Below are 27,704 nucleotides of genomic sequence, written 5' to 3'. Positions count from 1 at the left end.
AGTACAGCATAAGAAACAATACAACACAGTACAGCACTGTAGTTCACCTGGCCATGCTGTACACTAATGAGACCTTCGAGGAAAGAATGCAGCTTCGACCAATGGGAGCCCACACAACCCCTAGCCTCCTGCATATTCATGAGCTACCCTACCTTATCCCAGCCTCCAGTGAGAATCAGTGCTCCAGAGGTCTGTGTGAGTGTCGGATTTGGGGGTCTCGTAGCTCTGTGTGTACTCGGGCTGGCTGCTGTTTTCACTGGAATTGCATACTGCTCTCCAGCCAGGCATAGAGGAGTCACTGGGTGCCTTGCTAGTCAGAAGCCCTTACCATGGCTAGCTCCTTTGGAATCCTCAAGCTCGCGGTGCTCCTGCAAGTGGTCTGTCTATCGCTGGGACAAGTTGTAAGTTCTTCTATATGTTTATGTATTTGTAATGATGTCTGTATAGCTAAAGAGGCAGGTGAAAACAACTGGGGGAAAAAAAAACACCTCAAAAACTTCTGACTGTTTTGGTGCATTGCTAATCTCCAGACACATGGACTGCAAACGTGTTCTTTTACTGAATGGTGGTGGTATTGGAATTGGTAGTGCTACTGTTCTTAATGATTTTTTTGTGTGATCAATATACAAATAACAATTAATATTTGTGCACATATCAGATTAACTCAACAGTAGAATGCGTATATATGTATTTATTTGGAATACATTGAGAAAAAATTATTTCATTGGTACTGAAAAAGATTTGATGGGAATTTTTTTTTTAAGTGTCTTCTATGCAATAACATTGTGCTTTCTTTAAAAAAAAAATGACAAGAAAGCAGTTACTGAGGACTATTTAGGGATCAGGTTTAACCTGGGCAGCCTGAAAGAAGAGATATTTGGGAGCAGGCTGTGAAATACAAGGCACTCTATTCACTATTTACTAGAACACCACCTCTACTTTTCACTGCTCATCTGTGTTAGGAATTCCTTTAGACTAGTTAGCACCACACAGCAGCACAGCATTTTAGAGGACTTTTTCGTGCAGCTTGTTAATTAAGACTGGGTCTACTTAAGGAATTAACAAGTGCTGTTTATGTTCTGCTACCAATTTCCCATACCAGGTGTGTAAATAGATGCTGATGTTTGCACACTCCCAAATGCTAATTTTCCCTTTTCCAAAGCAATACAAAAAGGCATATATGTTATGGCCTGGTTGAATAATCGTGTGCCTAGCTCTGTCAATTCTTTATTACCCCCCCCCCCCCCCCCCCCCAATTAAAAAGTGCACATCCAGAGCAACAAGATACTGCGCCCCTGTGGATCTATTCTGTATTAATAACTTTTTTCAAAATAGATCATGAGCTGTTTATTTCAATGCAATTTAATTCTTGTGCGTTTTCGTATTAACAAGAATGCCCTCAATATGAATGCATTAAGCAGGCTCGACCATAGGGCAACCAGAAATATTTCAATTGGTCTCCTTTTGAGGATGCAGTACACAAATGGAATACCGTTCTGATACATGTGTACAATCCTGTGCATTGAAGGGAATGTTTCCATGCGGATTTGTAATCTGTTCCCTAGCTTACACTACTAATGATTTTGTTAATTGCTCAGTGGCCCGGCTTGTTCGTTGAAATAATTAATCAGCGGCGTGCGCAAAGGGAATTTATTTTTAATAAGCGTTACAGTTTCTAATTTTAACACTAATCCTGCTTATCAAGTATGCAGCTCATTTATTAGGCAGAGAAAATTACTCTTCTTAAGTGAATTACTACAGCTTCTAGATTTAGACATTCAGAGGTCACCCATATAATTTAACCATCTGAATAATTTTGTACTATTTGAGATTTTTTTTTAAATTCATTAAAAAAGGAGGACACATTTTGCACTGAAGCAAAAGGTTGCCAACATTAAAATACTACATGTGTAGTTTTTACTAGTAGTTTTTATTATAAATATGTAATTGGACGTATATTATATAATATAATATTTTGCATCAGTTTTCATTCCTTTTTTGTTTAATAAATATTTATTTAATACACCTTTAGGAATGGATCTAAACAAAATAAAGTATAAAATACATGGGATCTCACTATTTTCTCTTGGTTCTTTCAGAGGGGTCCGCCGGGTGAACAAGGTCCACAGGGCCCCCCAGGTCCGTCAGGGACCCCAGGATCCGATGGCATTGACGTGAGTATCAGCAGCAGTCAGTTTACTCAGGAATCTGGGAAGTGCTTCTCATTGCTGGACAAAGAGGGGCATTGTCCAAGCAGACTCCTTTCCAGCTCACAGCTGCAGCTTCATCCTGCTACCAGCAGGGGGAGCAGCATGAGAAAACACACCCAAACAAAAAGAGCTCTGTTTGAAGTCCACCGGAGCTGATTTTAACTGTGTGGTTGCTGGAGAGTATTTATTTTTGTGTTATTATTCTTGTAAAATCGATCACATTTGTTCGTGAAGCATTCAGAATTCCAAGGCCCACAGCATCACAATGTGAATATTTCTCTTCTTCCTGAAACTTAATACTAGATTTAAAGGAGCTATTAACCAAATTCCAATTTTAAGATGACTTTAACTTGGAGAGTGCTTGTCTAGCTTTGATTCAACTATCAGGTTTGTTATGAGATACTGTTCTCCATCTTGCCTTGTGGATGTTGGTGGCATACTGTTTTTTATGCATCTATAAAATGAACAGGTGCTATAGTACAGCATACTGTGGCATGAGGTCTGTTCAGTTGATCCAAACAGATCAATGGCAGATCTAAATGTCTTTAAATGATTTACACTGCGTATAGTTCATTTTTAATTTTGGTCATGGGTTTGGGTTGGTGGATTTCCAAACAGGAAATGGATTGTTGTCACGCCTACGTTTCCTGAGAAAATCCATCATGCTCCAGAAAGAGGAAAATTAAAACAATGACCCCGAACTCTCTTCCCCTTTGCTAGTTCCAGTACCGTTTTCACTACTGCCCTAATCATTGCTTAGCTCAACTTTTTATTCCAATGCTGCAGAGCAACCCTCTCCTCCCGCTAACTCCCAGAAGGCATTGCAGCTCCTTCTCAGGAACCAATCACTGCTTTTCTTTTCTTATGACACTCCTGCTTTCAATGTAACTACGTTCCATTATGTGAGCTAATGTGAAAGTAAGATTTACCCCAATTTTTCTGTTAGCTGTAAGTCCGTTAATGGGTGAGGTTTAGAATCAGAAGGTGTGGCGTCACCCAAGGTGTGACATCACAATAACGGAACTGTTAGTATGAAACATGACGGGCATGGGCAACTGCACCATAAAACATCTAGAATGTCTTAAACATGACAGTACCATTAAAAAAAATTAATTAAAAAAAAATCATTTTTGCTCTTTGACTTCCCTTTCTAATCATAAGCCCGGCTGTTAGTTTTTGAAGTAGCTGATTAACATTTTTATCTGAAGGCTGCCCTGCACAGGAGTGTAAATCCCAGCCGGCTGGGGCAGGATCATGTTTAAAGAACCCAATTAAGAAGCAGCGGAGGCTTAAACACACACACACACACACACACACACACAAAAAAAAGTAGATTAAAAGATTTTTCTATAATCCACCAGTAGAGTGTACGAGCCACCATGGCTAACTGTGAGTCTAAAGCAAACATCAAAAATAATTTCTATAATTGCCATGAGGCATTTGGATAGGATCACTAATTAAAAAGTAATAAAAGCAAATGCAATTAGACATGATTGTTAGAGGGTTGAACTTTGTGGTAGTTTTTGTCTTTTAATTCTAAGAAAGGGAGATGAATTTCCATGATGTGTAGAATGTCTTGCAAGTGTGTTTGAGTATCGTAGGTATTGAACTACATTACGCAACGTCACAGTGCTTACTGTATATATCACCTACAGTGGTACACAAAACCCACCTGCAAATATGCTACATATTACATTAAGAACAGAGAAACTTGTTTTCAGCTAAACATTTCACTTCTGTAAAAAAAGTCCTTGTGACTCCTGAATAATAATCCATATTTTGGTGCCTTGTCATGGTGAATAGGGGGGAAACGCTGACAGTGTTACTTCCCATTGGTGTTTGGGATTCTTCTAGTAATGTAGTGCAGTTCATAGTTCAATAGGTCACCGACCGTGGGATTAACATGACTGCCAGATGGAAAGGTGATACTTTGTGATGTCATGATTGGCTGGTGGAAGTGATGTCATGAAAAGAAGCACTTTGGGGGTTCTTAAACCTGATTTTGCATTCTAGTTTAAAATAATATCTTCTATTTCTATACAAAAAAAAACTTTGAACACTACTACAACTACTACTACGACTAATACTACTACTACTACTCATAATAATAATAATAATAATAATAATAATAATAAAATAAGGCAGGTAAAAAAACATAATAAACAGCTGGGATTTGCTTACTTTTTTTTGCTCAATTTGATATGTATGGAAGTTCATTCCTAAGGAAGACTGACAGCTGACAATTGTAAAATTATAAAAGTCTTAATTATAACTGCAAGCAACTTTTTCAGTTGAAAATCAAGCTTAGTAAGTGTCTTGCTAACGCACATCGAACTACTGAAAGATGTAATGATTGCTAAAGAAGTAATCCTAATTATAAATATGAAATGGCCAATCACACATTGCATTACAATATTATCCAAAATCGCTTCTGGCAAACCTGTGGGCGCACTTAGCATGTTGTTGGAAGAAGAGTACCAACGCCAATAACAACAGCAGGGATGGAAATAAGACTTCCATTGCATAGCACTTCGATCCAGTCCTGGTTTTACTACGAGTTTAATAAGACACACCCGAGCTTGTTACCTATACACTGTGGTTAAGCAAGCCTATAATAAAACCTGGAATGGGTGAAACTGCTGTGCAATGGGAGTCTTATTTCCTTCCCTCTACAGGACTGGTTTTACAACTAAAGTATGCAAATGATTGCATTAACCAGCAATAATCTGATTTGACTAAAACAAGATAGTAAGTTTAATATTGCTTTCTGTCTTCACAGGGTGACAAAGGGCCCCCTGGACCGCCAGGCCCAGCTGTAAGTATAAATGCATTTGAAACATTAATATTATACAGGGACAAAAAAATAGAAACACCTGCCATAACACTGTCAATAGCCCTGTATCAGAATCTGTTAGAACTGCTGTCTTGGCCGTCATGACTGAAACGAACAACTAAGATGCTGTTTATCTAACAAATTAGGCATCCATGCGAAGGAGAGCCCTTTGAAACATAGGTTTGTGCTGCATGTTGCTGGTGTTTTCAATATATATTTTTTCTGTCCAACTGCCGTATATTGCTTTGTTACATTAATATTATTATTGTTATTTCAGGGTGCAAAAGGTGAGCCAGGCGAGCCCGGTACAGATGGCACCCCTGGTGAACCAGGAATTGACGTAAGTTCAGGATCTAGCTGTTATAATATATTCGTTATAATATCTAATATCACAGGGCTTGCAAAACGAAAGCCCCGGCAATCCATGATCGACGAATCGACTGTTGCAGCTCTACTCAATAGGGCTTCTGTTTGCAGAATTAAACTAGATGTCTGTTCTTTTCATTACCATCGAGACCAATTTCAGTGCAGTGTCAGAATTTTTTTTTTTATTTATTTTTTTTTATAAATTTAGTCGTCGCCAATTATTTTTACCCCGGTTTTCACCCCAATTTAGCATGCCCAATTATTATCTGTATTCCCGGCTCACCGCTCGCAACCCCCCCCCGCCGACTCAGGAAACGGAGGCTGAAACACGCGTCCTCCGAAACGTGCTCCTTCCAAGCCGTCATTTTTCGCACTGCAGATCCACAGCAATGCCACCAGACCTATAGTGCCGGAGGACAACACAGATCTGGCGGCTCCGCTGCAGAGCCACAGGCGACCTATCGGCCACAGGGGTCGCTGATGCGCGGTGAGCCATGGATTCCCCTGCCGACCTAAGCCCTCCCTACCCGGGCAGCGCTCAGCCAATTGTGCGCCGCCCCCTAGGAACTCTCGGTCACGGTCAGCTGTGACATAGCCTGGACTCGAACCTGCGATCTCCAGGCTATAGGGTACATCCTGCGAGGAGCGCCTTTACTGGATGCGCCACTTGGGAGCCCACAGTGTCAGAATTTAGATACATATCTACTTTGACCAGGTCCCTGTCTGTAATGCCGTCGACCCACACTGGCTGCTCGTAGTATCTTGTAATACTGCCTTCTGTGTACTCTAGAGCGATCGCTAGTGGACACCCTTTGCATTTTTCTTCTGTAGCAAAAACAAAAAAAAGAAGCACTCTCTTTTTGAAATTTGCAGTGCAATTTGGGAGCCATAACCTTTTCGCTTTTGACAAGGCACCACAAGGAGTTGAGGATCGCTAATGAGCTTTCAACAGAGCCCGTCAAGCGACACACACCACCTACAAGTCCTGCAGGGTCTTAAGGGAGAGAAGAACGCTTCCAGATAAAAAAAAAAAACAGCACAAGATTGTGCTAAAGAGTGAAACCGTTGCTAGCTTCACTTAGAAGAAAGATATTTTGAATGTTGGTCTTCTCCGGTTCCGCTCCCCACCCACCCCACACTGTAGCCCCACCTGCTGAACAAATTCACATGGACCAAAATCTGATATATATTATCTGTTTATGGGAAATTACTATTGGAACATCATAGGGAATAACTGCTAATTATTCTAGAACAGAATTAAAGCAAAAGGTGTGCAGCAGTATGCCTCAGTTTTCTCTTAACCTTAAATTAAAGGGTTGAAATGCAGTACACCCTGCCGAAGACTCCACCCAGATTGCATCAATCACTTATTTCTATCCTGGGATATCCAAAAAGAGGTAGTTGATGGGATACAGGGGGATTCCACAGTGCAGTAAAGTTCTCTAATTAAAATCCCAGATGGGGTTCTGGCTGATCAATTCAATCCCTAAATAACTAAGCAACAAGACCACTCTACTAAAAACAATTGCACTGTTTCAGTGTCTGGAACTATCTACATACACCCAAGACACTAACAGCCTGCCATTTTGGTTTCAGTTTTGTTTTCTTCTGTAGTGCTGAAAGAGTCAACAGCGGATCGTCTCGTTCTTATTTAACTTTGGGAAATGGAAACAAAACTGGAGAATACGTTGAATTAAAAAAAAAAAAATGGAAATGTGTCTTCATTCATGAAGTGGAGATTTCCAGTAACACGCAACTGACCGTTGATCCCTGAAGCAAAGTGTTTTCTTCTGTACTAACCGATTCTCTGCTTGTCTCTTCCAGGGTCTGATCGGAGCTAAAGGAGACAGGGGTCCTATAGGGAATCCAGGACCAAAGGTAAACCCACCAGTCTCTGCAACAGGGGGTTGGTATACATTGTGTAGCTCACAGCTGGTCTACAGTTTGGGCTAAAAGAGCCACACACACTGATCACAAAACAATTCGCACCGTTTCTTTAAATAGGGTTAGTCTAAAACCAAACAGTTCACTGGTAGCAAACACATTAAAAAAGATAAGGTATTTCCTGGCTAAACAAATAGACTGCTTCTGTATTTTTATAGCTGAACATATTTGGTGCATTTTGACTGTACCTTTTATCAAAGACTGCCAGACGTAAATGAGATCCTTCACTTCTAAATCAAAATAGTCATAATCTGGAGTTCAAGAGACTCAAATACAGTTCAAGAGCCATGGCTTGGATGACCTTGATATAGGCGACAAAGAGGTGTATTAAAATAAAGGTTACAAGCCAAAGTTTTCATACAGAAAGCACACACTATTCGTCTGTCTGACTGACACACAGTAAAACATGGGTAGCGAGTTAGTGAAGACCTGTATATTACATAAACATTTGCTGCCAGCATGACCTGACCATTGATGAATTGGAGAACTGTGAAATAATTCTCTGTTTCTTATCTTCGCCTTTAGGGACAACCTGGCCCTATTGGTAAATCCGGACCCACTGTAAGTATTTATTTTACCTTCAGTTACAGTACGTGATTAAACCTGGTATAAACATTCCCTGACCCAAGTTACTTAAGAGATTCAACGGGTCACAGCGACCTTCCTTTTCATGGTGCTGATGTAACGGTCAGGGTTGTGTGATACACTGCCATTAGGGATTCTGCCCCTGTCGAGGAGATGAGAGGAGGTTAAAAGCTCTAAAAGCAGGATTGCATAGCGGTTAAGACGCTCCCTTAGAACGCATGAGGTCACTGGTTCGCATCCCGCCTGCTCCCTGATACACCGACCCTTGATTGGCTGAGTGATTCGCCTATATTTTAGGCAAATTGCACCCTCCATAGTAATTGTATTATAGTACATGGGCAATTTGTCCGCAGTGCAAAATCAGGCCCTGGAAACAGGCTCTTGGGGAGGTCTGGCTTTGATGAAACTACCCGTGGGCATTAGTTATGAGCTACTGCAGTACATGCTGTGAAGATTGCAGGGTTGATGACCTGTTTTAGCATGGTGTGTTATTAATATCAATGCTGGGAGGCAGATGCTATTGATAGCATGGGCTTTTATTATTATAATTGCTGGGAGGCAGATGCTATTGATAAACCTTGTTTATATGCTGTTTCTGTTTCTTCTTTAGGGACCTGGCCTGCCTGGACTTGCTGTAAGTATTGCAGCGGCTCTGCAGGTTTCTCTATTCGCTAGAAGACCGATGGGTATACCGGACACATCCTTTAGTCGTGTATCTTAGCAAATACATTAACAAATATCTGACTGCATGCACATGGGAGGGAGGCTTCATTCAGCGTCCCAAGTTTGTTACAGACTTCCACATGGTTATTTTTCATCTACCCTCTCAAAAACAACTCCTGTTCCAGGTCCCCTACTTGTAGTCCTTTTTCACAAAACCTTTAAAGACTGCGGGTTATGCCTTGTTAAATCGGGCTTAATATAACACTTTTCTCTTTGGGCAAAGAGTTTGTAGTCTGTTACAGGGATGCAAGTAAGACTCCTGTTGCATAGCAGTTTAATCCATTCCTGGTTTTAATACGAGCTTGATCGTGTAACAAGCTCATGTGTGTATTATTAAACTCATAGTAAAACCTGGAATTGATCAGACTGCTATTCAATGGGAGTCTTGTTTCTATCCATGCTCTTCTCAAACATTAGAGAAAGTTTAAAAAGACACAAACATTTTTAAATAAACGCACAATGCACAGTTTGAATAGGATCTTTCTTTTAGATTTATATAATGCATCTATATATTCCCCCATATAAGCCCCAGCCTGTTTCACATGCCCTGAGTGTGTTAAACTTGTTATTGGGGATTACCCAGAGAAATCACTGATCTGTAAAATCTGGAAGAGGATTAAGGCAAATGTTAGCTGTGGCATGAAGGTGGCTCATTTTCTGACCCCCTTTGTTGAGATTCCTTTTTCCAAACTTCACAGAGTAGGAATTACATTTAAAACAGTACTATTCACGGATAATACATTTAAACAAAGCTGTGATCATTTTTGTCATAACCCGGCACCATCTGTAATTGTGAAGTTGGAACGAAATCGCAAGCCATTGTTTTCACTTGATTTAGCAAATGTGCTAGGCTTACGAATGTTTCATTTTATAATTTGTGACAGGGGTGATAATTCATTTGTTCTTTTTTGCTTTTAAAGGGCCCACCTGGTCCAATAGGATTACCAGGTGAAATTGGTCCCCAAGGAATAAAGGTGAGAATTTGTTTTACTTTGATTTATTTATGTATTTATTTAATACATTGTTTACAAGTATCCAAATACATGCACACATTCTCTGCATGGAAGTTAGCAAACTTCCAAACTGGGGATTATTGATCTGATATAAATGCAATATACAGAACTGCAAATAACATTCGCGGTACTCCTTCAGTACATACTGAGTGTATGTTAACTGTAAAAGCTAATCAACACTGCCTCTAGTGTCCACCAAGTGAACAACAGGCATTTCGAGCAGCTATTGGTAACATCTTTGGCACAGCGTGCTCATCCTGTATTCGTCCCTGCAAAAACACACCATGTATATAATAATGCATATCATGTATATAAGATAGAATACTAAATAATACTGCACACCTTGTGTATGAAATTCTGCCCCTATACAATGCACAGAAATCCTTAAGTTTCCATATGAATACATGCCGTACTCAATTATGGTATTGTCTGCAGTGCACCGATGTTTCTTATTCGTCTTCCAGGGTATGATCGGACCATCGGGGCCACCGGGATTGCCAGGACCACCAGGGAAGCCTGTGAGTTAGTAATCTTTTTATTATCTCCCCACAAGGGATGATAACCTTTGGTGGCACCCGTGCGTCTGGACGTATGTCGCCCTTCAATTTTTAGATAGATCTTGACAACTGCTTATTCAATTGAGGAAACATGGTATGGGTATAACGGAGAGTGCTGTATGATGCACTGAGGATTCTAACTCCTGTCAGTTAGATGGGGTTACAAGCTCCTCACATGCCAGAGGAGCCTGACTCTTTTGCATAGCGATTAAGACGCTTGCTTGCAGTGTGCGTGGTTGTCGGCTTTCTGCAGTGTGCCAGGGTGATTAAAGTATTAAAGTCTTCATGGTTCTGTATTCCTGTGTTCTAGAATGTTCGTGTTGATTACTCATTGGGTTTCCTTTGATCCATAGGGACCTCCTGGCAAATTCACAGGAGAGGAAGGCAGCGCTGATTTCCAGGTAAGAGGACACATTCCCTATTTTAACTTTAAAAACGTACATCGGACTAGATTAGAAAAGCAGAAACAGCTGACAGCATTTACAAAGAAGCATTTCGATTATCTTTAGAACTGTTCTGGTAGCAGCGCACTTACAATATACGGTCATCGGGTGGCACTGCATGCTTTTATATTTAAAATAGAGAATACAGAGAGCAAGTGGAGTCGACAAAGCTTAAAAGATCTTCACAGCATGGGGCTTTCTGGAATTACTTTACTGGAAACCGGCCATTAAAGCTGATAGCAACTATTTGACTTTTGCTTGACCATCCAGTGAATGAACGTTACCCTTTGTCCTTTCTTTTTCTCTATAGTGTCCCTCCAATTGTGCAGGTGGTCCAAAGGGCCCACAGGGACTGCAGGGGTTAAAGGTGAGCTAGTTTTGCTTTACCGCAGATTATAAAAAAAAAATAAGAGTTGATTTGTTAAGTGAGGGTTAATGTACTGTAACAAGACTGCTGCTGTAAAATTTCATTTTTCACTTCCTCATAAAGAACAAATCATGCACCAGAAGGAACGTGGGCAGTTGCATTTAAAAAAAAAAAAAAATCCCTTCAGTGTCCCTTGAGTTTAAGAGTGTTGCCAAAAGCAGACACACAGATTTAAGCCAATACCTTAGACAAGGGAGCATGTGTCTTTAAGTGTTAAGTTTAACACTTACGGTGCTTTTTGCAATGGACCACTGGTCTGTACGGTGTTAACCTTGCATGTTCAGAATAGCACAGCCTCTGTTAAAAGCCTTTATCTTCTTCTTTTCTTCCCCACAGGGACACAAGGGGCGCCCAGGAGTCCTCGGTGACGCGGGCAGTATAGGAAAGCTGGTAAGTAGAGTCATCGAGTCACCTGAGCTGCATTCCACGATGCCAGCCCATCAGAGCGCCAGCTTCATGTTCTGTGTGCCAAAAAACAATCTCGGCACATGACATCAACCTGTGACGTATGTTAGTTTCTGTCGTCATCCGTTCTCGATATTGATACGGCCACCTGCTTTAAAAATCATTATTGAGGCTTCTATCGGAATGGCAAAAAGTGATATTTATATTTATTTGTTACACTCCTAGACCTAAATGGATTTCTCTTAAGCATACCTGTGTGTAGTAATCGTATATTAGAACGTGGCTGATACAGTCTAGTCCCAGTATGTTTCCAGTCCCTTTGGTAATTGTTTCTAATGACATGTTGGTATAAAAGGACTGTGAAATGAATGAATCCTCCTAGTGGAGTGAGTGGCAGTAATCTGTATGTGATCTGTCAGTCTCAGCTGGAAGCCAGCGCAATCGCAGGAAGGGACTGAGTTCAGGAAGCCAGCAGGACTCTGACTCATGCTTCTGCACTAAACCTCTTCAGAGGGTAATCAGGTCAAATCAGAACGAAGGGAACCAGGGCATGTGGACGTGTTCAAACCGAAACATCGTTTTAATGGATGCTGCCACTGTTTTATAGAACTTAAGCCAGTCTCTTTAGTTTATTTCTGTCTGTAACGATATGAAGGTTCATGTATTATTATTTTGATAGATATTTAGACCCGCTGTTGAATAATTGAATATACCCCCAAGGGCTAAAATTAATAAGTAGTGGAACGGGTCAAGTAAATAATAATAATAATAATAATAATAATCATGCAATTAATAAATGAAGTGAAATAGCTTCACATTAAAGAAATTACGTTTCTACACATTTAAATAGAGTAAATAACTGTTTAATGTGTAAACAGTTCACAATGTAAATCTAATGCTCATCCAGGCTTCATTCGTCTCAACCAGATCTCACCAACCTTTCTGACTGAAAGAGGAGCCACATTGATAACCAGACCAGCTCTTAAAAGAACCAGTCAGAAAAAACAACACAAACAAACCAAGTTAAATGTTAAACTGGACTCTGTTAAGAAGCTTGTTAAACTGTTTAAACTCTTCATTTGTTTTTGACTTTCTTCTACCAAGCGAGTCCAGCCTTCACCTCTAAATCAGGGCCACAGTACTTGGGAGTTCCCCCAGCTGTCCCACGCAGGGCAGCCCTGTTCTTAACTGGGGTCTCTTGTCTGTTTGCAGGGGATCAAGGGAGACGTTGGCATTTCCGGAGAGCAAGGAATCCCAGGCCCTCCAGTAACGTATTTATTTATTTATTTATTTATTTATTTATTTATTTATAATCAGCTTGTGTCCTTTAGCTTAAAACGCATTTGAGTTGGTTAAGATGTGTTTAAAGTTGACCCACAAGCTTTGGAAGTGTTCAAGACTGTGTTTAAAATGTCTATTGAATAGTGTATTAAATTCTGATTAGTTCATATAGGTGTTGTTTTACTTTAGGTAACTCATTTCTTACCAACTATATATATATATATATATAGTGCTATTATAACTGAAGCATGTAAGCACAGTTTATAACAAATTATATCATGAAACAAATACTTTTAAATGTGTCGTTTAGTAGTTTTACTTTGTTGTCAGTGATTTTTTTATGTATTTGTTTATTAACTTATTTTTCCATTCATTCTCTCATTCTGTAGGGTCCACAAGGTCTGAGAGGCTATCCTGGAATGACGGGACCAAAAGGAGAAGCTGTGAGTCACGCTAAATAAAATAACATATTTATAGAAAGTGCACAGCTTTTTACACAGCTGCCACAGGACAAACACTAAAGGGGTTCTCCTATCAGATATGTCTAATGAAAAGTTGAAATGGTTTGAATCAATGCATGCTCTCTCAGTGTCATTGCTAGTTAGTGTTTATGGTGGCGCAGTGTGTGGGTGGGCACAGTGTTTTATTGTTAACTCTATTCATGTTTCCCAGGGTCCTCGTGGATACAAAGGGATGCCAGGGCCCGCTGGCATTGCAGGCCTGCCAGTAAGTACCAGCCTTCACCTGTACATGCTCTCTTCTGTGTGTGCTGTTTATCCCATCCTAATGCACAGCGGGAGGTCTTGTACTGCTTGAGCGGTTCCACATTCAAAGACAGTAAGGCGCAATAAACAGTGACAGACAATCCATGGAGTTTTGTTGAGATGCAAGGGGTCTATTTTAATGATCTAAATAGTGGAGGATTTAAATATCGCTGCTCTTTATCTGGTGTTTTCCCCACCAGGAGTGATTATTTATTGACCTACTTGTTAACATTCCTCTGTACAATACAAATACAGTGAAAATACAGAACATAGATCGTGTTTATAAACTTGAGGGTGGCAGTATTAAGATCTGCCACTGTTTAGAAAAGCTGGTAGCTCGCTGACATCTGCTCTCGAGTTCCGAATTGGGCATTCTAAATAAAAAGAAAGAAAGAAATTACAATAGACCTCAAGAATATTTCATCAAGAGTGAAAGGCTGGAGGGGTTGTGAGCAAGAGGCAGGGTTTTTTGTGGCCACCATTTTGTATCAACTGCCAGCTTGTGATAAGAACCATTTATACAGAAGATGGCAGTCCAAAAAAAAAAAAAAAAAATTTTCAGGGTGAAGTTTCCTGACCTCTCTTTTAAGCAAAAGGAGATTTTTAGGAAGTGGTTTCTTCGACAAATGAATAACTTGAAATACTAGTTCATTATTTTTTAAATAAAAGAAATACTTACAAAAAACATATTGAAACTGATTTCTTTAAAGTTTTCAGTTAGGTAGATGCTAGAATTAAATCTGCGTGTTTAAGAAAAGTGTCCTTAAAATGACTATAGCCTGATTCGCACAGGGCTAAAAAACCTCCACATAAACAGGTGACCTTGAAATGTTTACAGACATCTGGGAAATGTATTCCCATGGAAATTGTCCATTGTTTTTATTTTCTCACAGATAATTGTCTCAGAGGTCCTCCAGTTTTTGTATAGGCCATCTGTAGCTTGTGTAAAATTTCAAACTCAGATGTCCTGTGTCTCTTTAGTCCAGTGCGAATCATGCTTACTACATCGTTAGATCTTTAATTGATGAACTGTGGGTTCCTGATACAGAACGTTCGTTCTCGTCCATTGGTGACAGTGCTGTATTTCTAGTTGTTCATGTATTCATTTTTGTGCTTGCTGTTCCTGTAGGGCGCAGAAGGACCTCAGGGCCCTCCTGGTGAAGCTGGTGAAAAAGGAGACTTCGTAAGTCAATAATCTGATTTGGTATTCATATCTGAAGATTCTTTCGAAAAGACAGTTTGGAGTTTTCTTATCTTTTAAAAACACAGGCCTGTCTTCTGTGAGTCAAAAGCAGAGACTCTCCTCCACTTTCTTACTCCCTTAAATCAGAATTTGCAAGAACACATTTGTGGGCGGGGCAAGCCTATGACGTACAGGTCATTTGTTAACCAGTACTATGGGACAGCGCTACTGAAAATGGACATCAACTGTTATTGCCACAACATTGTGCCCCGTCTCGAAAATACATCTTCACACAGTCTAAGATTTTAGCACCAAACCGCTATGAATTTTTTGTTTTGTAATTTTTATATGGGTACTTTTATCCCAGTACCCTTATAAAGACGAATAAATAAATGATTTAAACCAGGGGTGGAGGGCCATTCCACTTCAGGTTTAACAGGTAACATGATAAAATGAACTACTTCAGGGTCTGGATGGAGACTTAATTGGTTCCATTTATTGAACCATTTAGAATAGGGCTGGAACAAACCAGGAGGAACAAACCAACTTTGGCCACCCCTGATCTAATAAATAAAATGCATATTTTAATATGCTTTGTGGCACGTCGGAGTCACCTTTGTCTTGTTCATGTTCATTGACGCAGAGCGGTATCCAGTATTGATGATAGTAAGTCTGTTCTCCTCTCTTAGGGTTCTCGTGGTATCAAAGGACCACAGGGTGGAACTGGACCTAAAGGACAAAATGTAAGTTTTCTTTTTTTAAATATACTGTATTTGAGTGCCATACACAGAGTTCTTGCTTCACGTGCAACAACTAACATAATGAAGGCTTGTTATAAATCTTTGATGATCTCAATCCCATCCATCGCTCCTGGCTTGCATGTGTTATTGTTGCTTCATTGCCCAGAGCAATATGGGGTGCTTGCGCTATAAATAATTTGTATTACGATAAATAAATGCATGTAAAAATGTGTGTGCAGTTGTAGATTTCATATCTTAAAAAAATGTATTTAGGTTACCAAGAAAAAAAAACAAAACACCACTAAGAAACTGTAAGATGAGTTGCTGCCGATTATTAAAAAGGAACACCAGTTTTAACGTCTTTACAGTGTAAAGTCATGTTATTAAATAATACATATATTACATTGTGTTCATTTTAAAGATGCAACATTGCCACAGTGGAGCCTGGAAGCTGTATCTCTATGATGTTATTTATTTCTGCCTCCTGTTTTAGGGTCTGCCTGGAATTGATGGGAAAGATGGCAATCCTGGTATTCCGGGCATGAAGGTTAGTGCTGGAAATGATCCTGGTTTTCCATTAAACTTTTCTGCATTGATCAGATTTTAGCCTAAAGGACCACACAGATTTTGAACAAGGGGGTCACCATAAAGATGGAGATTTTATTCAAACCCACCTCAATCCTCGCCTCCCTTTTGTACACATGCTTTACTCAGCAACTGGCCCCCAGCTGTACTGTACGCTCATTATGACAAGCGACTGATCATTAAAATCACAAAAAGGTGTGGCGCTCATCACCAGTTAACAAGGTAGCGTAGTGGGGGAAAAAAAGAAAATGGATATAGTCACAAAATAAAGGTCGATTGCACTCTCTCAGACAAAGATTTCTTGTTTGATAATTTTAGCTTTAGAAAACAATGACGTTTTGACTGCTAGGTCTACATCAACATAATTGTCTTTGTCAATATAATGATCCTATAGGCACTGTTTGTTTCCCTCACTTAAGAGAAATGTCATTGTATGAAGCCACATAGAGCAGCACTGAAACAGAGAAGGTATAGGGAGGTAGTGGCTTTGGTTCAAGGTGCTGACTAGAATGAGAACTCTGGTGTGAACTCCAGCCAGACACATCTGTCTCAAGAAGCGGGTTTAAGTTATTTAATTACGTACCAGTAAACAGCGAAACTTGACGTCATCTGTAGAAGGTTGTCTGATTGAGGTTTAGTGATTCACAGGTAGATTGCCTTAGTAGGTCTGGATAACTGAATTGAATTTGTGACAGGGTAGCATCACGGTCAAGCTGTTACCAGCAGGAAGAGAGACTCCGAGGCAAGATAGCTGCAGTGAAACGCTATCGAGCATGTTTAATAATAAATACCATCACCAAACAAAACACATTAACAAATAAAAAGGCACAAGGGCCAAAACAAACAGTTAGACAGAAACAATCCTACACCGTGGTTTTAGACTGAGCCACCGCTTCCATGGAAACACGGCTTCACAACACCAGTGATAATTCTCCAGATATCACCGCAAAACACACCAACCCAAACACTAACCTTCACCAACAATAATTCTAACATCACCATTCTTATACACCTGTGACTGGAGCCTAATCGATCATCATTTATTCAACGTACGGCTCCAGCCACATTCCTACGTGATTTCTGGCAGGGAGGAATTTACCCCCCCCCCCCCCCCCCTCCCCCTCCCCCCCCCCCCCCCACACACACACACACACACACACACATTCCCGGCAGGGCTTTCACCCGGCCACTTATTGAACTGTATTAACTGCAATTCTGTGTCTGTCCACAGGGGGCTCCAGGCCAGTCTGGGATGCCAGGACCTCCAGGACACCAGGGTACAGCAGTGAGTATTTAACCCGCATCTCAAGCTGACTCCAGGAAATGACTAGATCAGCATCACATGTTTTTAATCCTCAAAGCATGCACGTGTAAGGTCCAGTAAAGGATATGCAAGCCCATGGGCATTACTATTTAGTCTTTGATTCAATGAGACCTCTACAGTATATATCATACCTCTAGGAACAGAACCTGTGTGTGTGTGTGTGACAAAAAATACATCTTTTTTTTTCCCCCTTTTTTTCAGGGTTTGCCGGGAAGTCCAGGTGTCAAGGGTGGACCCGGAGGCAAGGTAATCATTTGTTTTTGCTGTTTAGTTGGCAGCATTTTTTCTTGGTTGTAAAAAAAAACAAAAAACAAAAAAACCCAAAAGCAATAGAATGAAAAGCATTGCTGTTTGAAGTGCAGGAGTGATTGAGCTTGGTTTTGGGTCCCACTCACACCAAGTTGGGACCCCCAGGGAGTGCTGCATTGGCCTTTGCACTCCAGCAGGGTTCAGGAGGAAAATCAGCTGCAGACAGTTTGCTTCATCGCACATCAGCGGCTCCTGCTGGTCAACATTTCCAAGCTGGTCAAAAGAGGCAATTGGCTTGACATCGAGAACCAAGGTCGTCTGTAGATATTTAAGTATATTTAAGTAAGTGGGTTGAAGTGATATTCAAAACTGGCCTTTTTAATTTAAACTGATAAATCTATCAAAACAAAACATTTAAAACAAAGCGTTAGCAAGTCCTTGTCTAGCGGCTAGCCTGTTCCCCTACCCCACCATGTCTGTTTAAACGCTGTGTGTCTTTCTCCTCGCAGGGTGAGCCCGGTCCTCGTGGCTTCCAGGGCTCTATGGGGGCTCCCGGACCGCAGGTTCGTGTACCAGCAGCACAAGTGAAATCCACTTCACTATGTCAAGCAGATTCCCCACAAACACCTCCAAACTCACACATCACTTGGGTCAACACAAGCCAATGTGGTGGACATTAGGCAGGGTTCCTCCGAGACTCATACATGCAACCAGTTTGAAAGTACTAAGAGTGACTTAATAATGCTAACAGAAGTCATTTGATAAAAGGTAACACTAGAAGTCTATCTCAACATCATAAATTACCTCTTTTTTTTTTTTTCCAACGTCTAAAAGTCTATCTAAATGTTTTCAGTTGAAGACATTGACAAAAGACTTCTAGTTTAAGTGTTTGTCAAAAAAAAAAAAAGTTTCAGCATTATTAGCGTTACCGTAACTTGGTCTGTACCACAGCATTATTTCCTCAGAGCTGTGGGTTGTTGTTTGACGTTTTTAAAAGAAAAGCTTGCTGAAGGCTGTATATGTCCCCTGCAGCGCTGTTCAGAAGCTGTGAGGGGAGGGCAGGGGAGGGGGGTAGTGCTGTGTGTGCATGCTCATTGTGAACTGTTTGATATCTGCAGGGTGAACCAGGACCTCCCGGAGAGGCAGGGATGGAGGGCGTTCCTGGACCCAAGGTAAGAAACACACAAAGCTTCCCAAGTGCTGGTCCTGATTCTTCTGCTATTTCAGGTCAATTCAGTGCAAACTAGATATTAAGGTGCTGCACTGGGAACTCAACGCGTTACACCTGCCTTGTATATCTGTCCTAACCACATGATGACCACAACACACGACACCTCAATTCTACAGCATGGCAGCTGATTTACCACTGGAGTTACATACTCTTACTTTGAGTTTACTGTAAGTTCTATGTGGACTTTCTATATACATTTCTGTGCTTTCTGATTGGCTAGCAGAAAAACACCAGGAACCCTTCTATACAGATCTATATACAAAGTTTTAAAATAGCTAAGTATTTAAATAAATCTCCCTTTTAGAGATGTTATTTAATTGCTCCGTTGCTACAACTAAATTAACTATCGAGCGAGAGGCAATTGTGGTTGGAAGACTTTCAAACTTCACCCTGTAATTTGAGAATACAAGATTCTCCACCGGGTCTGTTGCTGAATCACTGCCCTGTTTCCTCAGCGTTCCCCCTTCCCAGTTTTATCAGAGCAGTAACATCGAGATCAGCTATTTTACACGACCAGTTTAACCGCCTGAGTTTGATTCTTTATTTCACAAGAGCTTTTTGGTCCCTGCACAGTAGTTGCTGTGTCTGTTTATTTAAACAGGCAGGTGTAATGGGCAACTGCAAAATCCCGAATAGCTTTTTCTATAATACTAAAACTCATCACTGATGACGACAGCAGACAGCGGAGCCAAACTAATTCCAAAGCCACGCCAGAATATAATTCGATATTGGCCTGTTTTTGAAAAGGTCAGGCTATCAAAATGAAGTGCAGATTACAGTGATTGTTTTTACCCCAAGTGAACCTCCCCCCCTGTCTGAAACATTAATAGCACTGGGATGAGTGTTGTGAGTGTAATGAGAAGGAGTAGGGGGGGTCCTGGAGGGCTTGGGCAGTGCATTATTAATGCACACGGAATCAGCGAGAACAGAATCTTAAACTTTAATGACTTGCTGAGAGGAGAGGAGAGGAGAGGAGCTGCACTTGAGCGCATTTAAAAAAAAAAAAAAATCACACAAACAGAGGGGCTTTATAATCTCTTAATAATAACATGAAAAGTTGAAAGAGCTGTTTATCTGGTTATAGCCGAACACAAGCCGAAACCCCGATAGGAGGCCAGTGTTTTAGTGTAGTGTTGAAGTTTGAGACAATTGTTGACCATGTAGATGTGAACGACTGGATGGATGGACGGACAGACTGACATGACCGAAGCATAAAAAACACATACAGCGTTAATACCTGTACATGATCAAAGTTTCTAAAGAAACACATAGCATTATGAAATATAAAAAGTAATGTCTACTTTACTACACAACACACCGCTAGTAGCGTGCACTCAAGGAACGGTTATGCTAAAACGTTTGGGAGCAATGTGTGTGTTTATAAATACATGTCTTTGTATAAAGAGAACGAATTCAGAACAAATAGTATCATTTAAAAAAAACACACCTTTAAATTTTGTCCTAGGCTATTTACATTTCTATAAATATGCAGTGTATTCTGGTAGAGCAGCGGTATTTGGAAAAGATGAAAAAAAATTTGCTGCATGCTGACTGACCCCACATTATCCTACACACCAGCTGCACTGCCTAGCACAGACAACGATCTGCAATCTGCTGTGTAAGAAATTGGACGATGTAATCAAGATTAACCAGGCACCAATTAAAGCAATTACTGTACACAATGTTCTGATTATGTTTAGAACTGATAAAAAAAAAAAAAAAAACTGGATCAGCTTCATTGATAATCGCTCTCTGAGAATGAAAAACACTATCTATAGGTTGGTTAAATTGGAGTCTGAGGGGTCCCTGAGTGGCTCACCTGGTAGAGGTACAGCCGCATGGTGCGCAGGGTGAGTCATACACCGCAAAGGGAGCGTCGCATTGGCTCTGCACGCCTGTGGGTTAGGGAGTCAAAACCGGCAGGGACTGCTTCTCCTCATCGCGCTACAGCGAACCCTGCTGGCCAGACGCCCTGTGAGCTCCAAAGCAGAACCCTGCCGGGCTGACCTTTGTCCTCCAGAGGCTGGTAGCTTGGTGACATCCACTCTCAAGTTCCTGGGTGTAAAAGAGGAAGCTGGCTTGGTTGTGGGATCGGAGGACGCCCGCTGAACCTGTGAGGGAATTGCTGTGGTGAGGAGAAAAAATAATTGGACATTCCAAATTCCAAAGCAGTTACTGCCCTGATACAGTATTATTATTTAAAAACTTACAAAAAAAGACTGACGGGAGCAGAGTAGACCCCTATAAACCTGGAAGTTCAGTTCACACCGCTCGGGTCTAGCATGTCAATCTGGGCTACTGAACAACCCCTACAACTAATACGGACCTAAATCTCATCTGCAGGAGAACATCTTGCATTCATTCCAATCCAATGACACCACAATGACTGGGGCTGAACCGCACTGCTCCAGATTACACCATTGCATTGCTTAAAGCAGACGTGGAGCTGTTTAATTTAGGTTAAACATGCTTTCTTTTCCATACATTGTACTTGTGTGTGATGAACAGGATACTCCATGAATGTACTGCACTCGTGAGGATAGCTGTGAACAACCTGTCACCAGGGACTGGCCTGTGTATTATTCTGAGTTTCTTCTGCAGGGGACAGGTTTTTAGGTTAATTTACTTGTCATTGTCAAACGAGTAAGTCTGCTTTCTTCTTTGCATTTCATCTTCAATGCACAGTAAGTTCTGTTTTTATATGTAGAGGATGCTTAAAATACAACTGGCCCTTTTTAGCGCTAGGTGAAGTGAGCTCGAGTTTTGACAATCCCCCCCCCCCCCTTTCCCCGTACAGACCCGCGCGAGTGAGATGTCAGCAGTGTCCCGACTCCTGTGTTTCTGTGTTTTCAGGGTGACAGAGGGCAGCGCGGTCCAGAGGGTCCTCCCGGTCTCCCAGGGGTAGCTGTAAGTATACATTCATTGAAATACACAAGATCTATTCGGATTACTAATGGATCCGCCCCAAAGAGATCTGCATTGTCGCGTAAAGAGTGTTTCATGTTCTTAGCATTTTATGGTGTTTGTAAATCATTCTGAGAGGTTCTAATGGCAATTTTTCAAATGATGTAAAGTTCAGGAGTTCATGCTCTTCAGTTCTAGCTGTCTGCCACATGCATGTGCAACACAGGCTAGATCCAAAGTGTCTCCATAGAGGTAAGAGCCAGCGCCAACTAGTGATATTCCTATGACTTTGCTGGCAATACACTGCTGTGCACTAGATGGCGCTGGTGCTTCTGAATATAAAGACCCTTTGGCTGATCTACATTTTGTATGTCTATGGCAGGCAACTGGAACTGAAGAGAAGCTCCTAAATTCCTAGTGGAAAGCACTTCAACACAGATAAAAAAAAAATACACTTATAGAAGTAATTGCAGTAAGAATCACAAAGACTGCAATCATCTGATTGCAAGCATCATAAATATAAAGGGGCTGTTAACAAATAAGAATACTAATAATAAAGCTACATACTCTTTCAGTGTAGGTTTGCTGTTCTGTGTCGGGGAGTTCTGAGAGAAAGGCATCAGTGTGTTTCGCAGAGCTCTCAGTGTTTATACAGAACCTTTACTTTCCTCCATCCTGGCCCTTTAGTGTAGACAGGAATTCCAAACATTCCCCAGCTCAGTACAAGGGTGAACCACCTCCAACAGAGAGAATCACCACAGGCTTCTCAATGCAACCACCGATTAAAAGGGACAGATTTCCCACTGGAACGATAAGACAACCTTTATTCGATTTGCCACTGAAACCGAAGGTTGGGATAATAATGTCGTAGAAAATGTTTCATACAGAAATAATCATGTTATTACCCAAAAGACTGACACACATTTTGTTTTCTCGGATCTCCTCATACACTGAGCTCTGTAGTTATCACCTAATTTAATCGAGATTTACTGGTGGAAAGAAAGACGAAAAGGTCAATGAGTGGCAATGAATAAGGGACTTGGTTCCCCAGCTCCAGTCCCCTGCAGAGTTACGAGCCCGTTTTTTCTTTTCCTCTTGTAGGGATCAAAAGGTGAGCGCGGCCCCACTGGAATCCCAGGCCCTCAGGGAATATCAGGAGTAAAAGGTGATAAGGTGAGTTTTATTGGATGTATCTAGATCTATGTAACGTCCTGTGTATGGTTGGGGTACTGTTCTTTTAATCATTGGCATGGTGCGATGATGTGTGTCTGGCGCCCTCTGGTGGCCCTGGGTGATTTTTTAAAAGATTTTTAGTAACCCATTAACCACAAACTAGTTTGTTCTGGTACCTGACAACAACAACAATAAGGTTAAAAGTCATACAAAGTGGAATGTAAATGCCGTCAGCAGGGTCTGATTTCCTATTTTCTATTGGTTTACAGGGATTCCAAGGAAAAGTTGGCAGCAAGGGTGACTTTGTAAGTATTAGTTTCCTAGAAAGTTTACAGGATTTTATTTTAAAACATTATACTTGATTATGTATGGCAGGTCCAGTTTGAAGCTTTATTCTGAAGCCTTTATAAGTATTGAAGTGACCTACCCATCTGTAAATCTGTACTTCTTATTATTGCAGAGCAACATGTGTGTTTTGTTTTAAATCACTGCAGAGGCATTACTAACGGTTGCTCCATTATAAAAATGAATTTTAGTGTTTTAAATGTTTCAGGTTGGATCGTTTTTTGAAGTTCCGGGGTGTACTGGATCACTTAAGATTCTGCAGCTTTAACTGATCGTCTTGTGCAAACTTCCTGTGGAATCTTTTTTGTTTTTTTCCCCACTACAGTGCTTAATGGGTAATTAGATTAGCTGCTTGCACAAGTTTAACACTAGGTGGAGTTTATACAAAAAATGCTTAGCCCACAAATAGCTGAATAAGACCATGCAATTGTCTGATTTTGTAAAGGGAGTGTAATTAACAGCGAGCGACTCCTTTGCAGGGTGACCCCGGTGTAGAAGGTCTGGCTGGAGAGAAAGGTGAAAAGGTAACACTGTGGTTTGAACACTTTAAGGGTGTTATTATTTACCTTATATTTTAATTGGTTTTAAGAGTGCTAAAAAAAAAAAAAAAGTGAAGGATACTTTAAATTGCTACTTTCATCATTGTTTGAAGAAGTAACAATTAAATAAACAATGATATAAAAGAGGTCAATGAAGTATAATAATCATACTAATATGTAAAAAGCATTTTATTAAAATAATATTTACATTGGTTCGTAGATATTAACTAATCTGGGAAAGACCTAATCAGGGGAAGCTGCACTGCAGTATATTCTTTTTATAATCACACAAACACCCAGAGGCCAATATGTTTCTTTTCTTTTCTAGGGCTTGTCTGGTGAACCAGGACCTAAAGGCCAGGTAAGATCTCATCTGAACACTTTTAAAGGCATTGCATCTATATGTGTGTTTATTTTCTGAACCAGATGGTGTACCATGCAAACAGTGCTGTTTAACCTCTACCCAACTTAGATGAGTTTCACCCGTTTCAACGGGCAGATCACAGCTAAGCACTACAGTGCACCACAGAGCGGGTTCTTGCAGTGCGTGTCCTGAGCAGCTCTGCAGAATTCGTGCAGCCCATTTGCTTGTGCTCAGGAACCAGTGAATCGGATGCTTGAACTGTGCAGAGCTGAATTAGAACATGCTCTGCAACTTTTGAGAAATACAGAGCATGATCTTTCCGAACTGGGATGACTGTGCGTGAGGTTGAATGCTTTTTTTCTTGGTGTTTGACTTGGTTGCTTTCTTCTTGCCTTGCAGCAAGGTGTTCGTGGAGACCCAGGGTACAATGGCCCCACAGGGGATCCTGGCAAGCCAGGGGAACAGGGCCCGTCGGGTCTGCCAGGCCCTAGAGGACTGTACGGGGAGAGGGGCGTGCCAGGGATGCCAGGGCGACCGGGCATGGCTGTAAGTACACAACCATGAGATACCATAGACAAGGGTAGGAAACTTGGGCTCTTCCAGTCCGTTCCATTGCAATACTTCCATTGCAAGTTCCACAATTCCAATAAAGTCCTGCAATGGAATGGATTGGAAGACCCGAGGTTGCCTATGCTACACCAACAATCACTTTATAAACAGCCAGACCATCCAGTCAAACAGATACAAAACAAATCGACTTCTCCAGACCCCTTTTCAATAGGCAGTTTACACCTTGTAGAATTCTACATGTCCTATGATCTGCCTTTGCTCATCTGTTTCTTCTCTTTGTTTTAGGGCAGGGACACCAGTGACCAGCACATCATCGAAGTGGTGCTAAAGATGCTGCAGGGTGAGAGAAAGGAGGACTTTCATATTGATTATTGCACGTTGATGATTTCTACCACTGGACCACTGCGGCCGCATGTTTTTGTGCTTTCCCAGTATTGTTTTATAAATACAGATGAATGACCCTCCTATTTCCGACAGTTCACTTACCTGTGCCCTAATCACCAACATTCATTCCTCTATGAGGACGAACATCTGAGAACATCCTGTACATGATACGCAGCCCTGAGAGCCAGCTATTCTGAAGTCATGTTCTGTTCCCTTGTCATGAACGCTGTTAACTGTGCTGGTTGTCTGTCCCGTTGCAGAGCGGCTGGCAGCAGTGGCAGTGAGCGCTAAGCGGGCCGTCTTGGGGGGTGCAGGTGTTATGGGGCCCCCAGGACCCCCGGGCCCCCCAGGGTCACCTGGCGCACAGGGACCTCACGGGCACGTAGGACCCAGGGGGATACCCGGGATAACGGGCTCTTCAGGCCAGATCGGCAACACCGGGCACAAAGGTAGGAGCACACGTTTGAAAAACTTTGCATGCATGGGCTGTTTTCAGGGAGTTTTGAACACTCTTTTAAACCCCCAGGAAAACAGAAGAAGTTGTTGTTTTTCATCATCTTGTTGGTAGAGATGACCTGCCTTCTTTTTCTTTGTGCGGTTTCTGACCACTCTTATCCCGTCTCGCTCTCGCGCTCTTTCCAGGCAAGAGAGGACCAAAGGGCAACATCGGTGACCCTGGTCGTGCACACCCGGGTAAGCCTGGACCCCCAGGAATCCCAGGTGAGAGCTAACCCCAGCAACCTCCAAAACTGTGAATATAATAAAGTGTAGTGCATGGAGAATGTACCGTCAGCATGGGCTCACTGTGAATTAACACAATTTATGAATTATCGAATTGTGAAATAAGCTTGCCTCAGAACGTTAATTTAACTGACATACACTGCTCTTTGGTTAGGGGGGGCTCCAATCTCTTCCGTGTTTTAATGAGTGGTCTGTTCTCTTCACAGGGCCGCCTGGCATTGACGGGTACGGTCGGGATGGGAAGCACGGAGAGACCGGGCCGCAGGGCACGGCCGGGGAAGGAGGACGTCCGGGGGCCGTTGGACCTGCAGGCCTCCCTGGATTCTGTGAAGCCGCGGCCTGTCTGGCAGCCTCAGCGTACGCACCAGCACGCATGACCGAGGCCGGAGCCATCAAGGGACCCTCCAAATAAACCGGACAAACCAGGGGGTCACCACCAGCGACAGAGCACGCGTGAGAGAGGGAGGAAACACGCTGGCAACTCAAAACACCATCGCAAAGACGGGGCAAGAACTGGAGACGAACGCGAATACAAGTAAAAACAATTAAAGAGAGTGACAAACAATTAAGAGAGAGACTGTAGCAACTATTGGTGCTTTCTTTTATACCGTGGTCAATGATGCTCGTTTTTTTTTCTCCTTCTAAAACAAAATGGATTTTTAAAATTTTTACCAAAGAAACACGCTCGGGATCCTTTCACAAGCCGCCCCTCCTCCACCCGCTAGTTAAAAGCATGTGTATAAAAAATAAATAAAGTGCAAGCAGATATCATGTCGGTGTTCTGTAAGATGTGTTAATAATTACCTCATGTGAAATGCTGCCTTTCTTCTTGTTCTTTGGCTCCCCTGCGCTGTCTGTATATTACCAGCCCTGTGTCCTTGTTTTCTTCATTAATATTCCTGCTAAGTCAGGCCACTTGAAACTAAAATGTCCCACTCGCCAATCACCATCCAAGGATTCTGTGCTGTAAATCTTTGTAAATGTATGCTTATTTTAATATTATTAAAAAAAAAAAGTTTTCAATAAAAAGGAGACAAGGACCTAATGTTAATGAACTTAATCAGCATTGTGTTTTATTAATAACAGATTAACCAACAACAGTATGATGTGACTGCTGTCCACTACAGAATTGAAAGCCACTGTAATATTAATAAAGAAAATGAGTTTTGGTTTTGCAAGGATCATCGATACTGATTAGCTTCATTAACAGAAGTTATTTATTGTGTAAAAGTTTTTTTTTTTTTTTTTGTTCAAAATCAATAAAGAGGACACTTTTGTAAACGGTAACGTTCTTCTCTATGAACCAGGTACTGATTGAAGCTGCTGTACATGTAACTGTTGCGGTTGGTGAGTGTTACTTAATCATCTTAGGGATGTACTAAAACACAGCATGATGGGTTCCCCGAGAGGCTCACCTGATAAAGGCACGGCCGCGTGGTGGGCAGGGCGAGTCATACAATCAGGGGAGTGCTACAGCCGACACTAGCGGCCAGGGGGTCAAGTGTGCTCGGGTAGACAACTTCTGGGCTGGCCTTTGACCTCCAGAGGCCGGTAGCTCGCTGACTTCCGCTCTCGAGTTCCTGGGTGTAGAAGAAGCTGGCTCGCTTGTGGGATCGGAGGACGCCTGCTGAACCTTCGGCAGTCCTGAGCTGTGTGGGGAATTGCTGCATTGAGAGGAAAATTATTGGGCAGTAAATTATATAGACAAAAACACAGATCCCGGTTCCAGTATTTCCACACAGTGCCACTGATAACCAATGGTGTCTATATATTTATGGTGTTGGGCTTTATATATATGTGTTAAGTGAATAAAAAGCAGCT

General features: G+C 41.5%; 1 protein-coding gene across 1 annotated transcript; it reads left to right on the top strand.

Moving 5' to 3' along the window:
* Positions 1-175: 175 nt before the first annotated feature.
* On the top strand, positions 176-27,170 carry LOC117413477 (collagen alpha-2(IX) chain-like). Its single transcript, XM_034022700.3, has 32 exons — positions 176-401; positions 2,100-2,174; positions 4,990-5,025; positions 5,321-5,383; positions 7,234-7,287; positions 7,879-7,914; positions 8,549-8,572; positions 9,582-9,635; positions 10,139-10,192; positions 10,585-10,632; positions 10,985-11,041; positions 11,438-11,491; positions 12,719-12,772; positions 13,177-13,230; positions 13,460-13,513; positions 14,681-14,734; positions 15,424-15,477; positions 15,968-16,021; positions 17,291-17,344; positions 17,585-17,629; positions 18,142-18,195; positions 18,751-18,804; positions 21,717-21,770; positions 22,869-22,940; positions 23,210-23,245; positions 23,765-23,809; positions 24,153-24,185; positions 24,588-24,734; positions 25,044-25,098; positions 25,403-25,591; positions 25,785-25,862; positions 26,090-27,170. The coding sequence occupies exons 1-32, from the start codon at positions 330-332 to the stop codon at positions 26,293-26,295; spliced, it is 2,073 nt and encodes a 690-aa protein (XP_033878591.3). The 5' UTR covers positions 176-329; the 3' UTR covers positions 26,296-27,170.
* The last annotated feature ends 534 nt before the right edge of the window (positions 27,171-27,704 follow it).

Source organism: Acipenser ruthenus, chromosome 25 (assembly GCF_902713425.1).
Source record: "Acipenser ruthenus chromosome 25, fAciRut3.2 maternal haplotype, whole genome shotgun sequence".
Taxonomy (NCBI): domain Eukaryota; kingdom Metazoa; phylum Chordata; class Actinopteri; order Acipenseriformes; family Acipenseridae; genus Acipenser; species Acipenser ruthenus.
This window is presented reverse-complemented; position numbering and strand designations above follow the sequence as displayed.

What these genes read in the sequence shown, in the direction of transcription:
- LOC117413477 (XM_034022700.3), top strand. Translation starts at nt 330, where the DNA reads ATGGCTAGCTCCTTTGGAATCCTCAAGCTCGCGGTGCTCCTGCAAGTG. An exon ending in CAGGACACCAGGGTACAGCA is followed by an intron (nt 17,345 to 17,584) that starts GTGAGTATTTAA and finishes CCTTTTTTTCAG; the next exon opens with GGTTTGCCGGGAAGTCCAGG. An exon ending in AGGGCGTTCCTGGACCCAAG is followed by an intron (nt 18,805 to 21,716) that starts GTAAGAAACACA and finishes CTGTGTTTTCAG; the next exon opens with GGTGACAGAGGGCAGCGCGG.